Source organism: Arabidopsis lyrata (genome assembly GCF_000004255.2).
Source record: "Arabidopsis lyrata subsp. lyrata unplaced genomic scaffold ARALYscaffold_8, whole genome shotgun sequence".
NCBI lineage: Eukaryota > Viridiplantae > Streptophyta > Magnoliopsida > Brassicales > Brassicaceae > Arabidopsis > Arabidopsis lyrata.
In genome coordinates this window covers 14,715,382-14,737,535 of record NW_003302548.1, presented here as the reverse complement: position 1 = coordinate 14,737,535, position 22,154 = coordinate 14,715,382, and the positions used below count along the sequence as shown (strand labels likewise).

Here is a 22,154-nt window from a genome sequence, read left to right as displayed (position 1 = left end):
TTATATTATGTTATCCAGCTCAACCCCACTTACCCAAAGCAAGTAAGCAAGCTTAGCTCAACTTACTCAATGTATGAACTCTTTTTAATTCAGTCTATATATATATATATTATTTTTTAAATGAAATCTAACTCTCTAATAATCGTCTAATTTGATAATTTAAAAATAAAATAACAATACAGAAAATATTTCATAAAATAAATTATTTGTTTTAAATTTTGTATAATATACATAGAGCATTGTCGAAGATCCAAAATTGTTAAAGTTATGTTGATGTTTTTACTGGTAAATCTAAGGTTATATGAATCTCAGATTTGTATAAATGGCATCACATGTATTTGAATGTAATGAATTTAATTATTCTATATAAAATTTAAATATAGTAAGCATGATATAAGAAATGAACTAAAAATGTAATTTCTCTCAAACTATATATATGTTTACATTAATTTGAAACACAGATTGATAATTTTAAGTATATTACTTCACAAGATAACCACATTAATCTAACTAACATTCCAAAACCGAATTCGAGTTCATAAGAATAACCCATTTTGAAACTATTTGCTCGATCACGACTCAAGTCTACTATACCCAAATTTTGAAACCGGGTTAATCCAAGAGCCGATGATTTCATAGGGTTAGGTAATTGTAACTCGAGGACGGTAACAAAAACAACAATTCGTCTTTAAATACTCTAGAAGCATGTCTCAAAGGTTATAACACAGTCACATAGTCTCCTTGATGCGATTTATGGGACTGTGTCTATGTCCGGTCTGAAAGTTGACTTCCCGGACTTGATTTTGATCTATCTGTTGGATCAATTAATTTGGAAGTAAGCTTATCAATAATTTACAATTTTACATAACTTGCATAAAATAATGCCTTGAGGGGAAATGTAATAGAGTAGGATGTCTTAAATTTCATAAACCGTTAAAAACACAGAAAGACAAGTGAAAAATGATGGGCACGATCACCGAACCATTAAAAGCTCATATCTCTTTGCAATATCCCCAAATTAAAAAAAATTTAAACCCTAGTTTCTCTCTCTCACTCCCTATATATGCTTTTCTCTCTCTAGGTCGGCTGCTGCTCACCTAATTAACAGACCATACACAAAAAACTCTCTCTCTTCACTTTCACTTTCTTGTCATGAGATTTTTGATTTGTTGTATGCATGAAATTAATTTATTGTTGCCCTAAAAGGGCACATTCACATGCTCATGCCTCATCAATGGAGGTAAACTTTGCTTTTCTTGTTTTAACATTTATAGAAATAATGTGTCTTTGTTTCCACAACTATTTATAAGGAGGCATCACTTTCTTAGTTCTATCTTCTCAAACCTCGATAGTTGATACCGTATCAACAATATTTTTTTGTTTTTTTTTTTTTTGATTTCCTTTTTAATTTATTTTGGCTTCGGCTTTAAATCTTATACACATATTGTAATCGGCATCTTAGAAAAGTAGCAAAGGGCGTCAAAAAAGAAGAAAAAGTGGGGGAGAAAATCTATATGGCTGCTTTATGGAGAATATGTAATCATGAATATATTATATGCATGCTTATAATGTGATAACATTAATAGCTAGAGTTTGCTTTGCCTCGCGCTTAGAGTTAGACAAAGGTCACAATGCTTCCAATACATTGAATCATGCAGATTACTTGTCCCGGATCTGACAAAACATGTAGATAATAATCAAACATGTTTTTTATCCGACGAAAACTAGCAAGGACTTTAATAATCTACTATAGATGAGAGAGTAATATTATATTCCTTGCTACTTTCATGATCCCTACAAAATCGGTCCTTTGATAATACAAACATATGTATTGGAGATTCGAACCCGAGTTTGAGGTATCAACTCATGGGAAAATACCAACTGAGCTGTTGAAACATTTGAAAAAAAAAGAAAGTTGAAATAAACGATGGTACAAAACAACAAATGCTAGACAATGGCCCAACAATAATAATATAGCCCAATATCACTAAATCCGAATGTATAATATTTTTTGTAGTGTAATGATGTGTTTTTTAGGTGAACTGGTGTAATGGAAATCGTTGGTTGGATGTCAAAGCAAAAAAGGAGATTGGTTCATAAGGTATTTGTCTGTTCTAGTTTGGGCTTGTAAAAAAAATACATCATTCGGGCCGATTCTTTATGTTACTCATATGGGCCTCTAATCATGGGTTCATCTAGATATCTCGGGCCGCTTCTGTATGCTACTTATATGTAAACTAGATTGTCCATTTATGCTAAACCACAATGAAATACAAACAAACGAATCTGAAAACTTAAACAGAAAAAAAGTAAAAAATAAAAAACCTAAACTTTTTTTGCACTTGTATACAAAGAAATGACTACGCCAATCTAGACACGAAACTTTATACTGAGTGTGTTGAAAATTATGTCAAAGATTCAAAAGATTTAACCGTTATGCAATATTTACCATATAAAAAATTGATAAGTTTTGTTTTAAATTTTTTTTATTTTGATCTATGTACAATTTATGCCACTATAGTCCACTTATGGGATCGGTTATGTCCCTTCCTCGCCATAGTTGTTGTAGACCCAAAATTATCAATAAATCATTCAAAAAATCATGATAAAAGATGTACAACATAAAAAAAAAAAAAAAAAAAAAAAAAAAGATGTACAACAATTTGTGTTTTTTTTTCTCCAAAATTCACGGGATAGAACTCATTTCTTTAATATTATTCACAAATTAGACCCTCTTCTTCTAAAGTCAAATTATCGCAGACTAATATTCGCCCAGTGGATTTAATTCTTAAGGATATTTGGTAAAATCGTACACCACCAAATATATTCGAAAGCTGACCAAAGTACAAGCGGATATATTTTGGTAGTAGTGTAGTACATGCGGATAATGATATGTATGCCAAGTTGCCAACTAATCAGCATCATAAACGGGTCAACCCTCACACTCACACAACACTCAACTAGATAACTTCAGGTCAACTCTTCTAAAGCCAGAGACTCATACATATGTAAAACTAAGATTAGAGCTTCTTTTTTTCTTCCACTATGTAAGATTAGGTAAGCTGTCTCAAATTGTGCCAATAATTAGACTTCAAGTCGTTAAAATCGTACTTCTCGAACTAATTAAAAATCAGAATATATATATGTGACCAATTTATTATTGTTAAATAGTTTACCGAAAATTTTGTTATAATTAAATTCGAATTTGGGATCGGGCAGAGACATCTTTCCTTTTATAGCTTTACGGATGTGCCAAACTTTTTCTTATAAATGTTTTTGGAAAAGGGACTTTTAGAAAATTATGTTTGTTTGGTCAGAAAATTATTCAATAACGCATCACCAACAATTGATTTAAGTATTGATCTAATTAGGCTGTCTTTATTAGAACATAATCCGATTTGAAGATCATGAATTCGTTGGACAGCATCTTTGTACTTAACTATTAACTAACAATAATTAAATCAAAAGTATATTAGGGAGATCCCAACCAGTCAATCAATCGTATCTTTATTGCTTTAACATTCGACTGCCATCCTCGCTGATTGTTATATAATAAAGATTAAAGATGTATCATGTATTTGAACCGTAATTTACATGAACTAAAAAAAAATATTCAGCTGCAAAATATATGTGACCGAAATTTAAATATGCTATATTGTTTTATGTGCTTCTGGTAGAGATTGAAGAGGCAAAAGAATAGATGAAAATATGAAATATATACGTTACTGAAAATATTGTGTCATTATCATCGATATACAGATGAATAGATGATATCACATAGACGATCTAATCGCTGAATCGACACGTGTTGTAATCTTGCTAATAATTTTTGTGTCCCATAATAATGTTGAACATTTTTTTTTTTTTTTTTGAACATAACAAGTTATATTGAGATTATTTGATGGATTCAAATGTATGTACATGCATGCCATATTATCTAATATCTACTGATATATATACGGTACGGTCAATCAAATCAAAGTTACTTAAATCATGTAAATTTTGTTTCTACCTAGGTCGGCTTTAAAGATGTGCCAGAGGAGAAAAAGCACAGGATCCTCAAAAAAAAAATTCAATTTCCTTTAAAATTGAGGGTCCAAAATTTTCACTATTTAAAAAACTATATTATTTAAGAAAAAAAGATACTTAGCTACACGAAATATAACGGAATACATGGCTACACATGTCAAGTTTAAAAATGTACAACCAACTACACGAACTAAATGTATTGCATGCCCACATATACCAACTATATGAAGACATGTGATCAACATCACGAACATCTTATTCTGGTATACTAATCATCGAAATCCGGCGTTGACCATCGTTGACCTGTATTGACCAACAAAAATATTCAATTTTTTTTTATATTTTAATATTAAAAACAAAAACAAAAAATTATTCTATTAAATCTTTTATTGTATTGTATAATTAAAGAGGAAAACACATTCTATATAGTATATTCAACTTAAATAAATTTTGTATATATATTTAATAAACTAATTATTATAATTAGTTAGTTTTTTCAATTTCAAAACTAAAATAAAAGTGAAATAAAAATAATTAAGCGAATTCCTTATTTTTACATTGTCAATAAAAACATTAACTTCTTATTTTATAAATGTTTTTGCTAAAATCAATATCGTTAGATTTTTTATTTGCTATATATTAAAAAAAAACAAATTACGACCTTTTTTGTTATTTATCCGTTATTACGAAATTTTTTTTAATAATTTTAATTACATAAATTAATAATATATTAAAGTTAGACTAAAGAGTATGTAAAATTTTCTATGTTTTTAACTATGTATTATGATTTTGATTTTAGCAAAAAAAACTTAATATTTTTTAAACATGCAAACTTTAGATTAAAGAGTCATATACTCAATTTTTCTAAAAAAATAATAAAATTTATTTCATTTCACTTTTAGTTTAGTTTTGAAGTTAAAAAAATTAACTAATTATTAAAATCACTATCGGTCAATACTAAAAAAATTAACTAATTACTAAAAAATTTTTTGAATATTTTTGTTGGTAAATGCCGGTCAATACCGGTCAACAATGGTCAACGCCGGATTTCGTTGATTAGTGTACCGGAATAAATGTTTGTGATGTTAAGCACATGTCGTCATATAGTTGGTATATGTGGGCATGCAATACATTTAGTTCGTGTAGTTGGTTGTACATTTTTAAACTTGGCATGTGTAGGCATGTATTCCGTCGTACTTCGTGTAGCTGAGTATCTTTTTTCCATTATTTAAAGACTAATTTTTATACATCAGCACAAAGTCTCGAATAATTTTGAGCCGGTCCTGAGCTAGGTCAATGTCGTACGAATTCAGTCAGTAAAAGTCACAAGATAAGATATCCACTAATGTTGAATGGCAGCTGCTCCATTAAACCTGCATTACTTTGCTCCTCTCATATATATCTTCATTTTGGTAAGTCTAATCAGAGAAGTGTATATATGCTATGTTCAAAATATCTATCAACTAGTTCATGCATATGAAGTATTAAAAGACACTGATTATTATGTAATGAGACTTTAGTCTTTAGCATCGATTGATGACTATATATATTGAAAAATGTATAAAGAAATCAGGCGCATCACTATATTTTTGTTTTGTTGATGCACTCGAAAAATTCCTTTTAGACAAAAGATTATCTATACTTATATATAAAGAAGCATGAACGAGAGTTTAGAATTTGCTAATTCAATCTAACCAACCAGATCATCTTTACACAAAAATTCACTCCAAGTAGTGAAGGACCAAGAAGAATACACCCTTACGGACACTAAAATAAAGAGATTTGGACAAAAACATCATTCAATGAACATATTCTTATGAACAATGTTAGATTTTTTCAGTGCCTGGTCGTGGAAAGTACTAATTCCTCAATTAGCTTCTGCTGCAACCAAGCTAAGTCGAAGCAATCAAAGCTATTTACCTGTGGATTATATATCATATATATGGATACATAAACATAAACATATTCACACAATTGATAAGCTTACACTAAAATCCCTAGATTTAACTCTAAATATGTAACGGTACCTCGACTTGTATAGTGTACATGAGCCTCTCGTTGACTCGTGCGGTTAAAGAGCTGATGACTTCAAGTCCTTGTTCGTGAAGAACTTCAAGAACTCTTGAGAGTGGCCAAGCCTCAAGACCTGACGACGCTGAGCTGCTCACAACCACCTTGAAGCCGCTCACGCACTGTTGCACCATGACACTAGCTGGTTCCGATCTACTTGAGCCAGATCCAGATCCGGATCCAGTTCGACTAGTGGGGTCACCAATCTCTCTCATTAGCTCGTCTCTTCTAGAGGAGAGATCTTTTATCCGTGTTTGAGTGTCTTTGATGAAATTTACTGCTCCGTTTACATGATCTGACATGGCTCTCTTTCCCTGCGAAGAAAGAGCCTGAGAAAACTAAAACCCTAGAGAACAAAAATCTCCCATCAATGAACTTGATAGGAAGATTGAGACTTCAATGAGTTTATTTGAGTAAAATATATGAACCTTGATGTATTTTAGAGGTAGCTGACTACGAAGAGAGGCGAAAAGGATGGCCATTTCTTGTCTTCTTTGTCGTTCGATGTTGCGGTGGAGAAGCTTCTTCTCCTTCTTCGTTTCATCTCTTTCTTGAGGCATATGACTGATCTGGTGCCTTGTCTTTTTAGGATTGTTAGAAGGATTCATCATGGGTTGAGGTTTAGAAATGGCAGATCTCAGCAGTAATCGTGTTTTATTCTCTCTTGTTTTTGTAATGAACTTGTTAGGTCTTATAGGAGAGACTGCCCTCCCTTAAATAATTGGGTCTGTCTTCTTTAATCATATTTCATGGAAGAAAGAAATAAACAAAGAAGACTTACTAAATAATGCAGCCTCGGGAGGTGTTTCTTTTCTTTAGTCAAATAATTTGGTTTGCTGTAACAGTTTACACGTGACAGAACTTTATGCTTTGTATGTATAGCGACTAGCGAGTGTGTGCCGATTCTTTCTCTAGCTATTTAATATTGGAGTGTCTGTCTTGTAGAAGGTTTTCTGAAAAAATTCGGATATCCAAGAAATATGAATAGTAAAATCTAGGATCGGTTTAAAACGGATCCCAATATTATGATTTTAATGTCTACATATATGTATACGGATCCATATCTAAAATATATAGTTCAATTTATGATGTGTTGTTATATATAAAAATACATAGTACATTTTAATTAACTTTAGCCAATTTAGGATATTTTTATTTTGGTTTAATTTTAAAAATCTTTGGTACCTTTGAGCATTTTATAGTAATTTTTATGTATCTAATCCATAAAAATATATTTGTGAATGTAATGATGTTTGGATGGATATATATCGGATATTTAATTGGAAGTTCATCCTGAATTTCAATTAAGATATTCGGAACCGTTCTATCCTACTACAAGCTGCAATAAGTATACATAGTTAGGATAAAATCGTCGCATAAATAAACAATTAGAAAAATTAGTTACAGAATAATGGCGCGGCAATTTGCTGGCTGGTGCAAATTAGTTACATAAATATTAGTTAATTACCAATAAAGAATCCTTCTAAATATTATGTATATACAATAATGTACAACTATTGGCCAGTAAGATCTGCAACAATGTGTATTGTATATAGTTATATACCTATACATTTTTACCACATTTGAATTGTTTTTTTTGCTTGATCATCATTATTATTATTATTATTTTTACTTGATCATCATGATGATCTTTCATGTTTATTATTTTCAATTATTTTCCAAATATTGCATGTGATTTGAAGATAACTGATGATGCATTTTTTCTTCTTCTTATGATACACTGGCACCTCTGCTTCTAGATAGAAAAAAAGAAAGAAAGAACGAAGAAGAAGACATTTGATCAAAATATCTGGATTTTTCTACTGTGATAATGGATGAACAGTCAGCTATAGAATTCTCAATAGAGACTTTCAATGATATAAAGAGGTTGCTCAAATTAGAAAGTTTTGTCGTTGAAATTATGTGTGATTTGGTTGACAAAAACACAAAACAACGAAATAATTATGAGTTGGTTTCTATTAGTTTCGGCCCAATAAAACTCTATGGTAGCAACAAAGGACATTCGGCAAATAAGAACGTGTACATGTACTCAGGAAATTATTTATCGAGGTGTTTGTGACCATGCATGTTTATAGTATATCAATGAACACAAAAATTTTCAGTATTTTAACCGAACTTTCTAACGCATGCAGTCTAAGCATGAGAATCATACTGTCATCGTATGTACAACGGAGAGCTCTTAATGAATTTGTTAACAATAAGATGATAAAAAGTAATAAAAGAGGAAGAAAGAGAGTGATTTTTTCTTAACATTTTAAATTTTTTTTTTGCCATTTGTTTAATATAATTAGTTCAATTTTATTTATTACTTAAAATTTGATCAAATAATAAAATTATATCAAAAATATTATTATAATATTGATTAGATATTTTTAGTGAATATCTAACCATTAGATATGCTCTTTAAGTCTTAACATTCAAAATATTCGAAATTCACTCTCATTCACTTGAACAAAAAAATATCTCTTTTTTTTTTTTGTGTAATTATTCTATATAGTAATTTCACAATATTTTTCAATCAAGATATTATAAAAATAAATAGTAAATCTGCCGTCAATGTAGATATGTAATAATGGGGATAAGCTAAATGGATAGGATGAGTGAAGTGGAGTGGACATAGTTAAAAAGATAGGCCTAGGACAGCTCAGGCAACTTCGGGACAAGGTGGAAAAGGAGACAAGAAAGATCCTAATTTTAATAGATGGAAACCAGCTGTTTCATTTGTCTTAAAATATCCCAGCCTCATTAGCAGCTCATGGATCCCACTCTCCCAAATTATTTCGAGCATCCATGATGTCACATTTTATTTTATGTAACATTCACTAAAACCTCAAGTTTGTTTATTTTCTGTGTGTAAGCGTGTTCAAATACAAACACTTACAATAATTTAACAATATTTTCTAACCAATCTATACTATATAAAGAATAGAAATGTTAACTTTTGAAAAACAACATATGGAAATAAGAAAAGCAATATATAGAAGAAAAATAAATGTGAATTTTTGAAAAACATTATATGGAATATAATACATTAAACATATATTCTTATTTTGTTAATATTCTAATTTTCCAACAAAAAAAAAGAATATTAACAAAAAAACATATTAGATTAACTTTGGATAATATAAATAATAACCGGAGGCATCTGATTTGTTCATAATCTATACTAGTATTTTTGCAACACTTTGGTGACGGGTGGGTAAAAATGCTTCCGGGTATATCGGATATCCGACCCGTTTTTAAAATTCCTTCACAAAAAATTTATTGGGTCGGGTTATATTTAACCCAACTCATACACCGGATATTCCATATTTAATAATTTAGATATTTAGAAGATTTGATTAAAATTTATAATTATGATTCTCCTATCATCTTTGTTTGATTTGTTTTAACCGTTTTGAATCATCATATAATACATAAAATAAAATAAAAAATCAAATTTTTTCTCGGCATATACTGTGATTCGAAATTTTAAAAACGGACATATATTATCCAATTGACGAAAGTGTGTGTTCAACGTTCTACATCGATTAAAATATTTAGACAATGATTTAGAATCATATCATAAATAAGAACATTAATAAAATAAATAAGTTTTTTGGCGGGACGGTGATATGTTGTGTTTTTATCGGTTTTGAGTCTTTGTTTTCTTTCCTAGATCATATATTTTATAGAGTCAAAGTTTGTTTTTAGAGTCTTTTAGTCCTTTATCGATTCTTTACAGGTTTTAGGTTGCTTTGGAGGAAAACGAGATGTTTTGGGATAAAAACACACATTTGGAGATGCAGTGTTGGTTAGAAGTATCAAACGTTTGGCCTCCGATGGAAGACTTACCACCGTTAGATCTTTCTGAAATTTTGACAAAAGCTATATGCAGATGTTAGCTTGAGGTTCCATGTGATTTGAAGGAAATCTAACGGTGCATTCAATAGTTATACCCGAATTAGTGAAGACAGGTCATTCTGGCGAGCATTTGAAGCAGTTGCAGAGCTGAAGACCAGAAGCTCCAGATCGATCGATCCCTTTGTGGATCGATCGATCCACTTCCCTGACGGATGAGAAACGTTCCAGACACTGCTGGATCGATCGATCCTCCTTTGGATCGATCGATCCCTTCCCTAGACGTATTTTTGGCCCAGATTTGACCCGAGTCACTCCAGATCCGACCCGGCTCGTCTCCTATTGTTTTAAAACCCTAAGCTCGACTTTTGAGACATTATCTTTGACTTTTTTGAGTTCTAAACTTTGTTCTTTGGTTTGTAAACAACTTTGGGCAAAGGAATCCATCCTCTTGACACTTGGAGAAGATTTCTAAACCCTATTCCTTTTCTATTTTATTGAATCATGTTTTCTTTCATATCTATTTGTCTTTTCTCTTTCTCTATGTGTGAGTAGTTCTCCAATTGGGTTTTAGGGTTCCAATTAGGAGATTCAATGGATTAATGGATTGATTGTGTTAGGAATTCTCATTCTCTAGGTTCTTTGATTCACATGTTCTTAATGCTAGAATAGGATTGATCACCCTGTTGTAGATTCTAGGTTTTTCTATGCATCAAAAGTGTTCGATAGAATGCCTGAAAGAATGTGGATTGAGCAATGTATTTCTAGCCAACGAAAGTTGACGTTAGGACGCATTGTGAACTTAATGAACTTGTTTGGTAATGCGAATTTGACTAGGAAATTGCATGCGAAAGTTTAGTAATCGAATAGTCAAATTTAGTGATTAATGTCTTGAAAGAGAATTGGTTTAAATGTGTTCATGTTCGAGAACGGTTCTTAATTACTGAATTCCTGGTTTCATGTTTCCATTATTCGTTGATCTCTGAAATATCCTAACGCCCAATGTCTTTAAATCTTGAAGTTAAATCGTCTATTTTAATTGCATTTTTATTTACAATTCTGAAAACCCAAAACAAAACAATCTTTCCGCTTTAGCTAAGAACGAGTCTCGGAAGTCTTTAGTGTACCATTGGTTCTTGTGGATCGACCCCGTATATACTACCTTGCGGTTAAGTGTATCGGGTAATTACTCGAGCAATCAGACGGGTTTTTGAATCAACAATAATAAAAAGATTAAAATATCATTAATCCGCCGTTTCAATACGGATTAAATCCTTTTTTTTTAATACCACAAATATTAGACATATTAAATCAGTCTCATTTAGAAAAGATTGTATAAAACCAAAAATTATCCCGTGGTATAATGTTACTTAATAACAATATTTATAAAATTTTAAAATATCATTAACATGCCACTTTAATACATATTAAATCTTTAGTTTATTAAAATATAAATGTCTTAGAGAATGATATGATTTGTAAACTTTTATATATAATAAATAATCATTAAATTTTAAAATAAAAACAAATCACGGGACGGGTTAAGAAATTACGGAACGGGTTATATTTTGGAAAGGATTTATATGGCGGACGAATTTGAATCAATATTTATATACCGCTTTAATACGGGTTAAATCCTCAGTTTATTAATAATTGTCTCGTGGACTCGTGGTATACCGTTACTTAATAACAATTGTAAACTATAATATAAATATATATGTTATAAGGAAATACAATTTACAAAATATTTTTGTACTAACTTTAAAATTAAATCATCCCCCGGTGTACCGCGGGTTAAAATCTAGTTATTTAAAGTATAAATTTAAACCGTCAGTAAGAATTAGGGTTGGTAACTACTTTTAATGGCGCCTCTTTTTTTATTTTTTTCATCGTCCACTGAGGGCACTTTTCTCTCTCTGATAGGCTGTTTTTATTTTATATCTTCGATGAGCCGTAAAACATGTGTTTGTGTATGATGTTATATATGATTTGACGTTGTTTGCGTAAATGTTTTGGGTCTGAAGAAGACGGATCGATGACAAGCATCATTTGTGCTCTTTCATATCGGTTATGAATCATAAGACCTTGATTTGATTGTTTGAGTTAAATTTTTGGTTTAAAGAAGAATGATCAATGACAAGCACACATGCATGTATCGTTTGGTTAGAAGAGGTCTGATTGTGATACCATAAGACAAACTTGGATTATCATATATGGTAACGTTTGGATCATATGTAGCTGAAACTTGATGACGAGGTTTATGGTATTACTTTCTTGAGGTTTAATGGTGGAAAATAAATTTAAACAGATTTTTAGAAGAATGCTTTTTAACATGTTCGAGAAGATTTCTTTTAAAGTTTCAAATCTGACCAACAAAGTGGAGACATGAACATCCAAATGTACTCGAAATAATTTGAAATATGGTAGGAGTGTTCTCGAGACGTAGAACTAAGCTTTGGTAGAAAGGCATCAAATTTCGAGTTCATAAGGTGAAATGAACGTTGTTGTTTCGGTAGTTAATTCATAGGTTAATGTTAGTAAATTTAAATTTCTTACTTTGTTTTTATCCACGTAATAACGAATGTTTTATAGGAAGAGTATAACGAAAACGCGAAAAGTAACGATGACAACGTCCATAAAAATTTGAGAATGCAGATGACGAGAAGGATTATGAAGAATACGAAACGATGAATGTGAAAAAAAATACGAAGACATAGGTGTTGGCGGCCAATTGAATATGAGAAAACAAAATTGATTCATGATTTTTTTGATAAGATTTTATTTTAAAACATTATTGATTTTTATAAGTTTTATAATTGTGCATTTGAAATGAAATTTTTGCTTTAATTGCAATTTAAAAACTATTATCTATCTTATATAATTTTCACCAAAATATCAAATAAACCCACACGGAACGTGGGTTCAAAACCTAGTTGTTATAAAGATAAACAGTAGAACTACTGTCAAGGAAGACGAATTTAATACACTGAAGAGACTTTAACAATAGTTGTGATTAGAAACAGAAATCTAGTCGATTCGTTTTTGTGAGATTTAATTACTCTATTAAAATCTTTGATTTTGATGATTCTAGTGATAATCATTTTTAATAGTTTGAGAATAAAAAGAAAACAATAATGATAATAAGAGCTTCCGAGTTGTATAAGATTTTTATTTGATAAATCGAATTTGAATTTGAATTCATAATATTTAAACATAATTAAAAAAATCGTCGGAAAATTATAAAAAAATTCCGATAGATTTTAATTTCCAATGTATTCGATGGTCGAATTCGATCGAAGGTCTCAAAAAAATATTTTCCAATGGTTTTTCAGTAAAATTCCACATATTTTCTTGTAGTATATATTTAATCAAAGTTGTTGTTTTCTTTCCAGAAAAGTTCACTTAACCACATTTGTTTTGAAATTATTAATGAGACTTTAATAATATCTTCTCTGGCAATAATTTTATGCTTTTTCAGTTAGGTTTGTTTTGTAAAAGTTTATCATCATGAACATATCGTTGTATATGTCGCCCAAAAAATTTATAACTTTTAAGATATTTTAGTTTTGTGAAACCAGAATGCTAACCGCAAGCATTTTTTTATATTGAAAATCGACACATGTATAATATTGGAATCTCAATAAAACTTCACTTGCGTTTCTAGTACAACGTAACTCATTGTACTATAAATTTTGATCAAATATATCAGTTTTATAATATCCAAAATATTGACCTTTAAAAAGATGGAAAATACAGCCTACCAAAAAAAAAGATGGAAAATACTTAGCTGTTTCACATCAATGATAATAAAAAATCATATTTTTATCCTACAAAATTAAGATTAAAGCAGATTAAAGCTACAAAAATCTTTATAATACTATATACTATAATAGCTGTTTCAAATATGCTTAATTGTTTTTTTTGTAAACAGATTCTTATACGAGCACTAATATGTGCACCTTAATGAGTTTAATATATTCTAGTCTTACAAATATAAATTGTTATTTTGTAATTTTTCGTTGGTTTTTCTTATATAAAAATCAGCAGAATATTACTACCAACTCTCTTTTTTGTTTTTAATAAACGAATGCTACCAACTTCGAACACTGCCTAGCTAGACACCATCAAAAACTTTATGTTTTTTTGAAATTTATTAAAATAAAATCCCAAATACACAATTTGAATCATAGCATATAACCATAACGTATATTAAGGAAAAAAAAAAGCATATAACGATATATAAGGTACTAACTCAGCTTATGGGAAACATAATTTTCCGATCTATAAACAACTAAATGAGCTAATGACAATCAGATGGAATAGAAATATATACATACAGATAGATGTGAACACGACACAACAATCACAAGTACGAATAAAGTACGTACTTAACTATATATGTCGTTTGCTTGACAAGTTATTAGAGCAACCTACTCAACAAGAATTTACTTCATTCTGATTAATCTCTTTTCAAGTTCTGCTAAGTCAATCATCAAAGCCATATCGTTGACCTGCAAAACAAAAGAAATTTTCAATATATATATATATACTCAAATGTACCAAATTTTTCTGTATAGTAGTATATATACGAAGTTATAAGATTTTTATTCCATTCAAAATGTAGCCTTTTGCTATGAAGAAAATTCGAAGACAAAATCAAACAATAGGAACATGCAGTAGTTTGATCATTTTGTTATATAATTGGATATTCCATGCCAAAACCTGGGACAGAATTATAGAAATACCTTGATAATGCACACGCTCTAACCTCCAAAAATATAATAGTTTCAAAATTCAATACATATACCCTGAGATGATATATATATATTTAAATGCATGAGGTCTAAATGGTAACCGAGGAATCTGGCTGAATCCGGCTGAATTGTGGAATCTGGCTGAATTTTTAGTGATATTTAGCTGAATCTAGCTGAATTTTTACATTTCTAAATGGTAACTGCTGAATGTAGCTGAATTTTTTTGTGATTTTTGGTAAAATCTGTCAAAATAATTAAGACTTAAACTGAAAAATATCGTCAAATAATTATGAATCTTAATCAATAGAATAACTAAGAAATATCTAAATAAAATAGATAAAATTATCTAATTGTCTAAGTAACTCTTATATTAATAAATAAATACAAAACTTATCTAAAACTAATACTAATATAAATAATATATTGGTTAGCAAAATTGAATTATTTTATCATATTTAATTTTTGAACTGTTAAAAATATATAAATAATTAATGAAATTTTTGTCAAAACATTATTGAAAAATTAATTTCAAAAATTAACATGATAATAAAATAAAGATTATCTATATTTTTTTTGTCATCTAGTAGTTTAATCAATAATATGACGAGAATGATTAATAGAATTATCAAAACTTTGATATTTTAAAAAATATTTTAGCATATGTATGAGTTTTTTTTTGCGAATTTTAAAAATTTATTTTAGATTAGCTTAAAGTTATTAAAATTATCCAAAAATATCTATAATTATTTGAACATAAATTCGTCTCTTGTCTATTCTGGTAGTGATTTTATGTGTCTGAATGATTCAATATCGTATTTGTATATGTATAGTATGACTTATTTTAAAATATAAATTTGATTTGTAATTTCTCATATCCAAATTATTATAATGTGAGTTGTGAATTCTTTATTATCTGAATTTTTACCAGAAATAAACATATCTACATATCTGTTAGTGTTGAAAAAATTGCTTAATCTGGCTGAATTGAGCTGAATTTAGTTTTATGCAAATGGTAACGGAAGAATTGCTGAATCTGGCTGAATTCGGCTGAATATATTTCTTATGTTACCATTTAGTGCCCACATGTGAGAACATTTTCTTGTATATGGACAGTTGCAATTATGATATCTTCTTTTCAAATATTTGATGCTTAAGATAGAAAGATATATAAGGTTTCTAATAACGTCTACAATCTGATGGATTCAAATGTCGATAGTATATATATACATATATTGGCAAATACCTAAATTCTTTTCTTTGTTTTTGCATCTAAATTGAGATGTTATGAAATTGTGTGTATGTGTGTCTTACAACGCAACCACACCAATTATTGTTTTTACCAAACATTTTTATAAACTACAAACACGAAAACCAAACAAAACGGAAGATTTATGCAGACCTTTGATTTGCATTTTTGTAAAAGAATTTAATGAAAAGTTCGAAATAATTAAAAAGTATTTTCAGAAAAAAAAATTATGCGTTTGGAACAGTTGATGTCTATATCACAACTGAAATAAGTAACTAAGAGTATGAGGGTAGGATAAGTTTACCTCGGCCTGTATGGTGTAAATTAGCCTATCATCAACAATAGAGGAGATGGAGTTAAGAAGGCAGAGACCATGTTCACTAAGCACTTGAAGAACACTCGAAAACCGCGGTTGGCCACCGCAGCAGCGGCTACTAAATACGATTTCCACACCCACCAAACACTGACGAACCACCACATGATTCTTCCTACTCATCATCTCCACCTCCTCCTTAGAATCATCATTACTACTACCCAAGAAGCTTCCTCTAGACAGTACCATGAGATAATCTCTCCTCACACTCAGCTCCTTGATCTTCCTCTGTAGATACTTTATGTAGTTAACCGCCTCGTTGACTTGATCTGACGTCGAACGCTTACCCTAGAGAGAGCAAAAGAATCCGCCAAGAAACAAAAGAAACCAAGAAAGTACTAGATCTATTTAGGAATTAATCTTTTAAGAAAAAACCAGTGTTCAAGAAAGCGCTAGGCGCTAAGCGGGCGGTGACTCAGTGCCTAGCGCCTAGAACGCCTAATCGGAACCTAGGCGATTTTTTAGGCGGTTTAGACGTTTATAACATAATACATTATATATATGATATTATATATAAAAGTTATATAAAATATTAATATAAAACTAAAAATTATGAAATTATAAACAAAAACTAGATAAAATATTTATTTATATTTATATTAAACAATATATGAATATTTATAACTATATATATATATATATAAATAAAACTGTAATTGAAATTGAAAAAATACATTAAACAAGATCTATGTAATTTTAGGCGGTCAAGGCGGTTATCTAGGCGTCGAATGAGAGCCTAGCGCCTAGTCGGGGCCTAGGCGACCGCCTAGACCGCTTTTTAGAACAGAGGAAAAAACACTATAGTTAAGTAAAATCACAAAGTCAAAACACTTATTACGATCCCTTGTTCATTTTCTTACATGGAAGACCAAATCAAAAGACAAAGATTAAGTAGATCTAAAGAAGTCATGAAGAATCGAAATCAAGATTAGGGTTTTTAGTAGTTGGGGAGTGAGACCTTGATGAAGTGAAGAGGGAGAAGAGAACGAAGAGAAGCATAAAGAGAAGCCATTTCTTGTCTCCTTTGTCTCTCAGTTTCTCTATGCATCATCTTCTCCATGTCGTTGTTATTATCTGTACTACATGTCAGCTTCGTACACCGTCTTCTTCTCTTGTCCCGACAATCATCCATCTAAAAAGCTTTGGTGGTCTTAAATTAATAAAAGTAAATATTCCTTTAAAAGATTCTCTACTTCAGATGATGAAGATGAGACAGCAAGATCTGATCTTCTGCGGATTTTGTGATCTTAGTCTTTAGAAGAACAGCTCAGGGCTTTGTTGTAAAGTTGAAAAATTATTGCAGTCTTGAAGATGGAGCAATATAATTTAAATAAAAGATATTATGATAATATTATTTAATAGAGATAAGAAGATACGTAGGTTAGTCGTATCAGAAAAGGAATTAAAAATACGTTTGTTAGGGTACGCACGCAGTGATGACTGTCTTCATCAGCTCCTTCTTCTAATAGTTGATAATGTATAATCAAAGGAAAATGTTTGTCACCTATAGAGATGCCAATACATAGTCACATATGCAGATTTTAAAAATAAATCGTTAGTTACACGAAGTATTGACATTACATACGGACACCCCCGAACTAGAATAAGACATGTTGCAAACACCATAACCATCTAATTCCAGTGGTTGCCAGAATTCAGCATTGACCAGCATTGACCAGCGTTGACCGATATTGATATGATCTTTTGATATGATGTTCTATTCCGATTTCCGAGATTCCATGCTTATTACTTTCTTATTACCATTATCCTAAATTAGATATCATTTTGAGAAAATCCTCCAATTTCTCAAGATAAACTTTGCACAATAAAAAAAATCCAAAGATTTTAGCGACCAAAAATCCGTTCTTGGTTCAATGTTATGTACTAATAAGTTTTTCTTGAAAGTTTTTTTAAATGCCTCTTCTTTATAATTAGGGAAAGTTATTCAGATGTCATACAAATTAGGTGAAATGACCAGAAACATACATATCTTTTTTTATTACTATCATATTTTGGGTATATTTTGTATATCCAGCGTGTCTCTGTTAAACGTTATAGGAAAAAACGTAATTACAAAAAATGTCATTGCCACGTCAGACAAACTGCGTCGCCACGTCAGACAAACTGCGTCGCCACGTCAGAAATCGCTGAAGTGTATTAATGAACTCAGCCGTAAAGCGATACAGCGGCAATGACAGCTGATCGAATTACGGTATGTTACGGCTGATTTAAGGAAAATGGCTGAGTTATGAAAAAACGGCTGACTTACATAATCCAGGCTAGAGTTTCGGCTGACTTAATGAAATCTGTATGAGTTATGAGAAAATGGCTGACTTTCGAGCTAAATCCAGCCTAAGTTACGGCTGAGTTTTACCTGATGGTTGATTTGTCAAAATTTTGGCTGAATTATTGCTTCGACACGGGTGAACTTTCTCCGGCTGGCTAAGTTATCAAAGACGGCTTAGTTATGGAATTTCGTTACGGCTGATTTATGTTCGAGTGTCATAAAATAGCCGTAATGAGCTGGATTAATAGAAAATTCGGCCTAATTACGGCTGACTTAGTAGCGAAAGATTAATTACTAGAATAGCATGCAATTACGACCGACTTATTAAACGATACGACTGAGTTAAAGATTTCGGTTGAGTTACGACATTAAACGGCTGACTTTGCCAGCCGTTTTTTTGTTTTTAACTACTGTAATAGTATTCATGTTGCGACTGACTTAAAGTTTTGTTTGATGACTGGTTTAATTAGGCTGATTTACATGTTCGTTTGGTGGCTTAGTTGTCACTTCATCAATTAAAAAATGACGTCGGATGCAATATTTCATGTCATCATCATCGAAGAAAATACGAAACGTCTGTTTTCTACTCTTCTTGTTCTTCACTGTGTTGTTCTTCACGTGTGTTTTTCACATCAATAGAGATATCTAAAACTTAAATCTTGAACATCCAATTTGTCATTGTCTTCCTCATTCTTCTTCATATTCGTTCATCCTTCTCCCGATATATGAATGATCCGATTCCGGTAATTGGGTAAAGAAACACAAATATGTATTTAACACCAACGATAGAGGGTGTAGAGTTGTGCAGATAGATGCGGAAACAACGCACGACAAGCTTGTGAAGTTGGTGTGATAAGTCAGCCGTGAAGCATTATAACTCAGCCGTAATATATAAATTTACGCAACCTTTCGTCTACCATGAAGCATTATAACTCAGCCGTGACATGTAAATTTACCGCGAAACAATAAGTTACGTAACCCTTCGTATTTTTTTTTTCTCTTATGTCGTGGCTTTAATTTTTTTTCTCTTAATAATGTGGATTAAACTAATTTTTTATTAATCATTTTTTAATTAGAAAAAAATAAAAAAATCTTAATAAAAAAAAATTAATAAAAGGTGTTAATTGTAATTATACAAGGACACTAAATATATGAATAATTTTTAAAAAATGTATGTGCTAGTAATATTCTAACTTTTCTATAATATCTGAGTAAATATTTTTTATAATTAATGCAATAAATTTTTAACAAAAATATATGGATAATCAACGTATTGCTGATGTCAACAAAATTCGTTGGAAAGGCATCAATATTTTCTGATGCATGTACCATTTTAAACAGTAGTTCGTCGGTAGTTATCACATTTTACTACGGTGAGGTGGTGGTAATTTCCGTCAGTTCGAGTTTTCGACGTCCGTAGTATTCAAACATTTGGCAAAGATAGTTGGTATCTGGCATGAACCACACATGTGAGCTCAAAAAAAAACACAAAATCAACGTATATAGCTTATATATAACTAAAAGTTCCACGAGAATCACTTCTGGAAACAGAAAAAAACAAGATTACAACATAAAATAAAATATTTCAAAAGTGATTGTTCGAAGTAAAAATTATATGACAGTTGACACTAGCATTTGGACAGTTTTTACCAGCACACCATTGGAAATTGTCAACTAGTTTTAAGTTTTAACCACAACTAAAAACTATACGAAAGAAATATGACATGGCCAAAAAAATTATTTCATATGATTTTATATTTACCATTATGGTTATTGGTTTTTTTTTTTAACATCTTTGGATTGACAAGACCCGATCCATAGTCAATCCTTACTACGCGAGGTAACGCGACTTAGTGGAGTCGAATTCCGGTTGGGAAGGCGGAGTCAAATGGATTTAATCACTTGACTAAAGACACATCTCCACCAATATGGTTATTGGTTAAATAGAGTTTTTTTAAGATTTTTAAAATAAATTGGAAATCCAAAGCAAAGCATGTCGTTAGTCCAAGCGAAGCAAGAAATAATGGATTTGTAGCTTTAAAAACGTGTGGTTTTCTCTTAGTCCCCACCTCTAATAACCATCATGTCCTTTCTTATCTCTTAAAAATTTGAATGAGTCTTTACTCTTAATCTTCTTTCTTTTTTATTTTTATCTTGGGGCCTTTATATCTTCAAGACCGGCTTTGCCCAAAGTAGTAGTGATTTGATGAATGCATCAGCAATAGCATAACGTTTAGAAAAGGAAAATAAATAAATAAATTATATAACCTTTACCAAAACCCAATAAACCAATTGTACTTTGATTTTCAAGATAGGACCAGTCCAAACCAAATATACCGTGTAACCCAGTTAAGACAGGATAAGGCCTTATGAATTTCCTATTAGGCCCAATCACGAGGATCACATATTTTTCAATTTTTGGACTTTTTACCAAATCTCAGATTAATCTTCATATACTGTGGGCTAATCATTATGCAAATTCCGCATACCTCTAGGCTCTAGCAAGAATTGATGCTTAGTTTTACAAGAAAATGATCACTAAACTACATTAATTAATTATAATAAGATATTCGAAGCGAAAACAGAGTTGTGCAAACAAATCAAGTGGCTCGAACACTACACATCACTAACTAACAAAGAAGGTGTTGTAGAACAAATGCTCTAAATCATCACACACATCCATCACCAAAGAAACCTCTCTACCGATTATGCTTCCTTCGTGTCTTGAACGAGAAGCGAGTCTGCGGTGATGGTGAGAATTCTGTAGGCAAATCCGGTGGGCTCATCGCTCCTGTAAGCATTTCTAGAACATCTTTCATTGATGGTCGTGAAACCGGGGATTTTTGCAAACACTGCAAAGCCACCTTAATGCACAAAACCGCTTGTTCTTTGTCTAACAACTGCAGCTTTTCATCTATCAGATCACCGAGTCTCCCTCTTCTCGCAAGTTTCCTTGCCCACGACATGAGATTAGCACGCAACATGATCTCAGACGCGGGTCCAGTTACTTCCAGCGGCCGCCTTCCTGAAACCAGGACTAACAACAAAACTCCGTAGCTATACACATCAGATTTTTCAGACACATCATCTATGTTATTACCACAACACTCAGGAGCAACGTAGCACATTGTCCCTCTCATACTCGGCGTGCTACTGACTCCGCAACTCTTAACTGAATCTTGACTGTTTCTGCGACGTGCTCTCCATTGTTCACCGCTTAGTCCATCTAACCACCAATCTATGCTACTTCCTATACTATTACTACTACCACCTCTCCTTTTCTTCCTATACAATTCTTCATCCCCGCGCCGCCTTTGATCCACACTTCCACTCACATCATCACTATAAAACTCAGACTCCAACGTTTTCTTCTTCTTCTTCTTCTTCATTCGCTTAGCAAGCTCTTTCCGATACTCATCTTTCCACCAATCTCTCACCATTCTCCGATTCTTCTTCTTCTTCCCCTTCTCCTTCTCTTCATCCAACGAAAAGCAACATTCTAATTTCTTACTACTCTTCTTCTTCTCAACCTTC

General features: G+C 31.2%; 3 protein-coding genes across 3 annotated transcripts in view; all 3 read right to left on the bottom strand.

Annotated features, from left to right (window-relative positions):
• Positions 1-5,693: 5,693 nt before the first annotated feature.
• Positions 5,694-7,167, bottom strand: LOC9300208 (transcription factor bHLH120). Its single transcript, XM_021012725.1, has 3 exons — positions 6,528-7,167; positions 6,057-6,413; positions 5,694-5,949 (listed from the first exon to the last, which is right to left on the bottom strand). The coding sequence occupies exons 1-3, from the start codon at positions 6,708-6,710 to the stop codon at positions 5,866-5,868; spliced, it is 624 nt and encodes a 207-aa protein (XP_020868384.1). The 5' UTR covers positions 6,711-7,167; the 3' UTR covers positions 5,694-5,865.
• A 7,050-nt stretch (positions 7,168-14,217) lies between these two features.
• On the bottom strand, positions 14,218-17,654 carry LOC9300207 (transcription factor bHLH36). Its single transcript, XM_021024779.1, has 3 exons — positions 17,292-17,654; positions 16,265-16,621; positions 14,218-14,471 (listed from the first exon to the last, which is right to left on the bottom strand). Exons 1-3 carry the CDS (start codon positions 17,463-17,465, stop codon positions 14,406-14,408), a joined length of 597 nt encoding a protein of 198 aa, XP_020880438.1. The 5' UTR covers positions 17,466-17,654; the 3' UTR covers positions 14,218-14,405.
• Positions 17,655-21,139: 3,485 nt separating this feature from the next.
• LOC9300206 (receptor-like serine/threonine-protein kinase At4g25390) overlaps positions 21,140-22,154 on the bottom strand; it is a 2,331-nt gene continuing 1,316 nt past the window's right edge. The window contains exon 2 of the mRNA XM_021015773.1: positions 21,140-22,150. Within this exon, the coding sequence (XP_020871432.1) occupies positions 21,320-22,150 (831 nt within the window). The 3' untranslated portion in view covers positions 21,140-21,319. The remainder of the gene's footprint in view (positions 22,151-22,154) is intronic.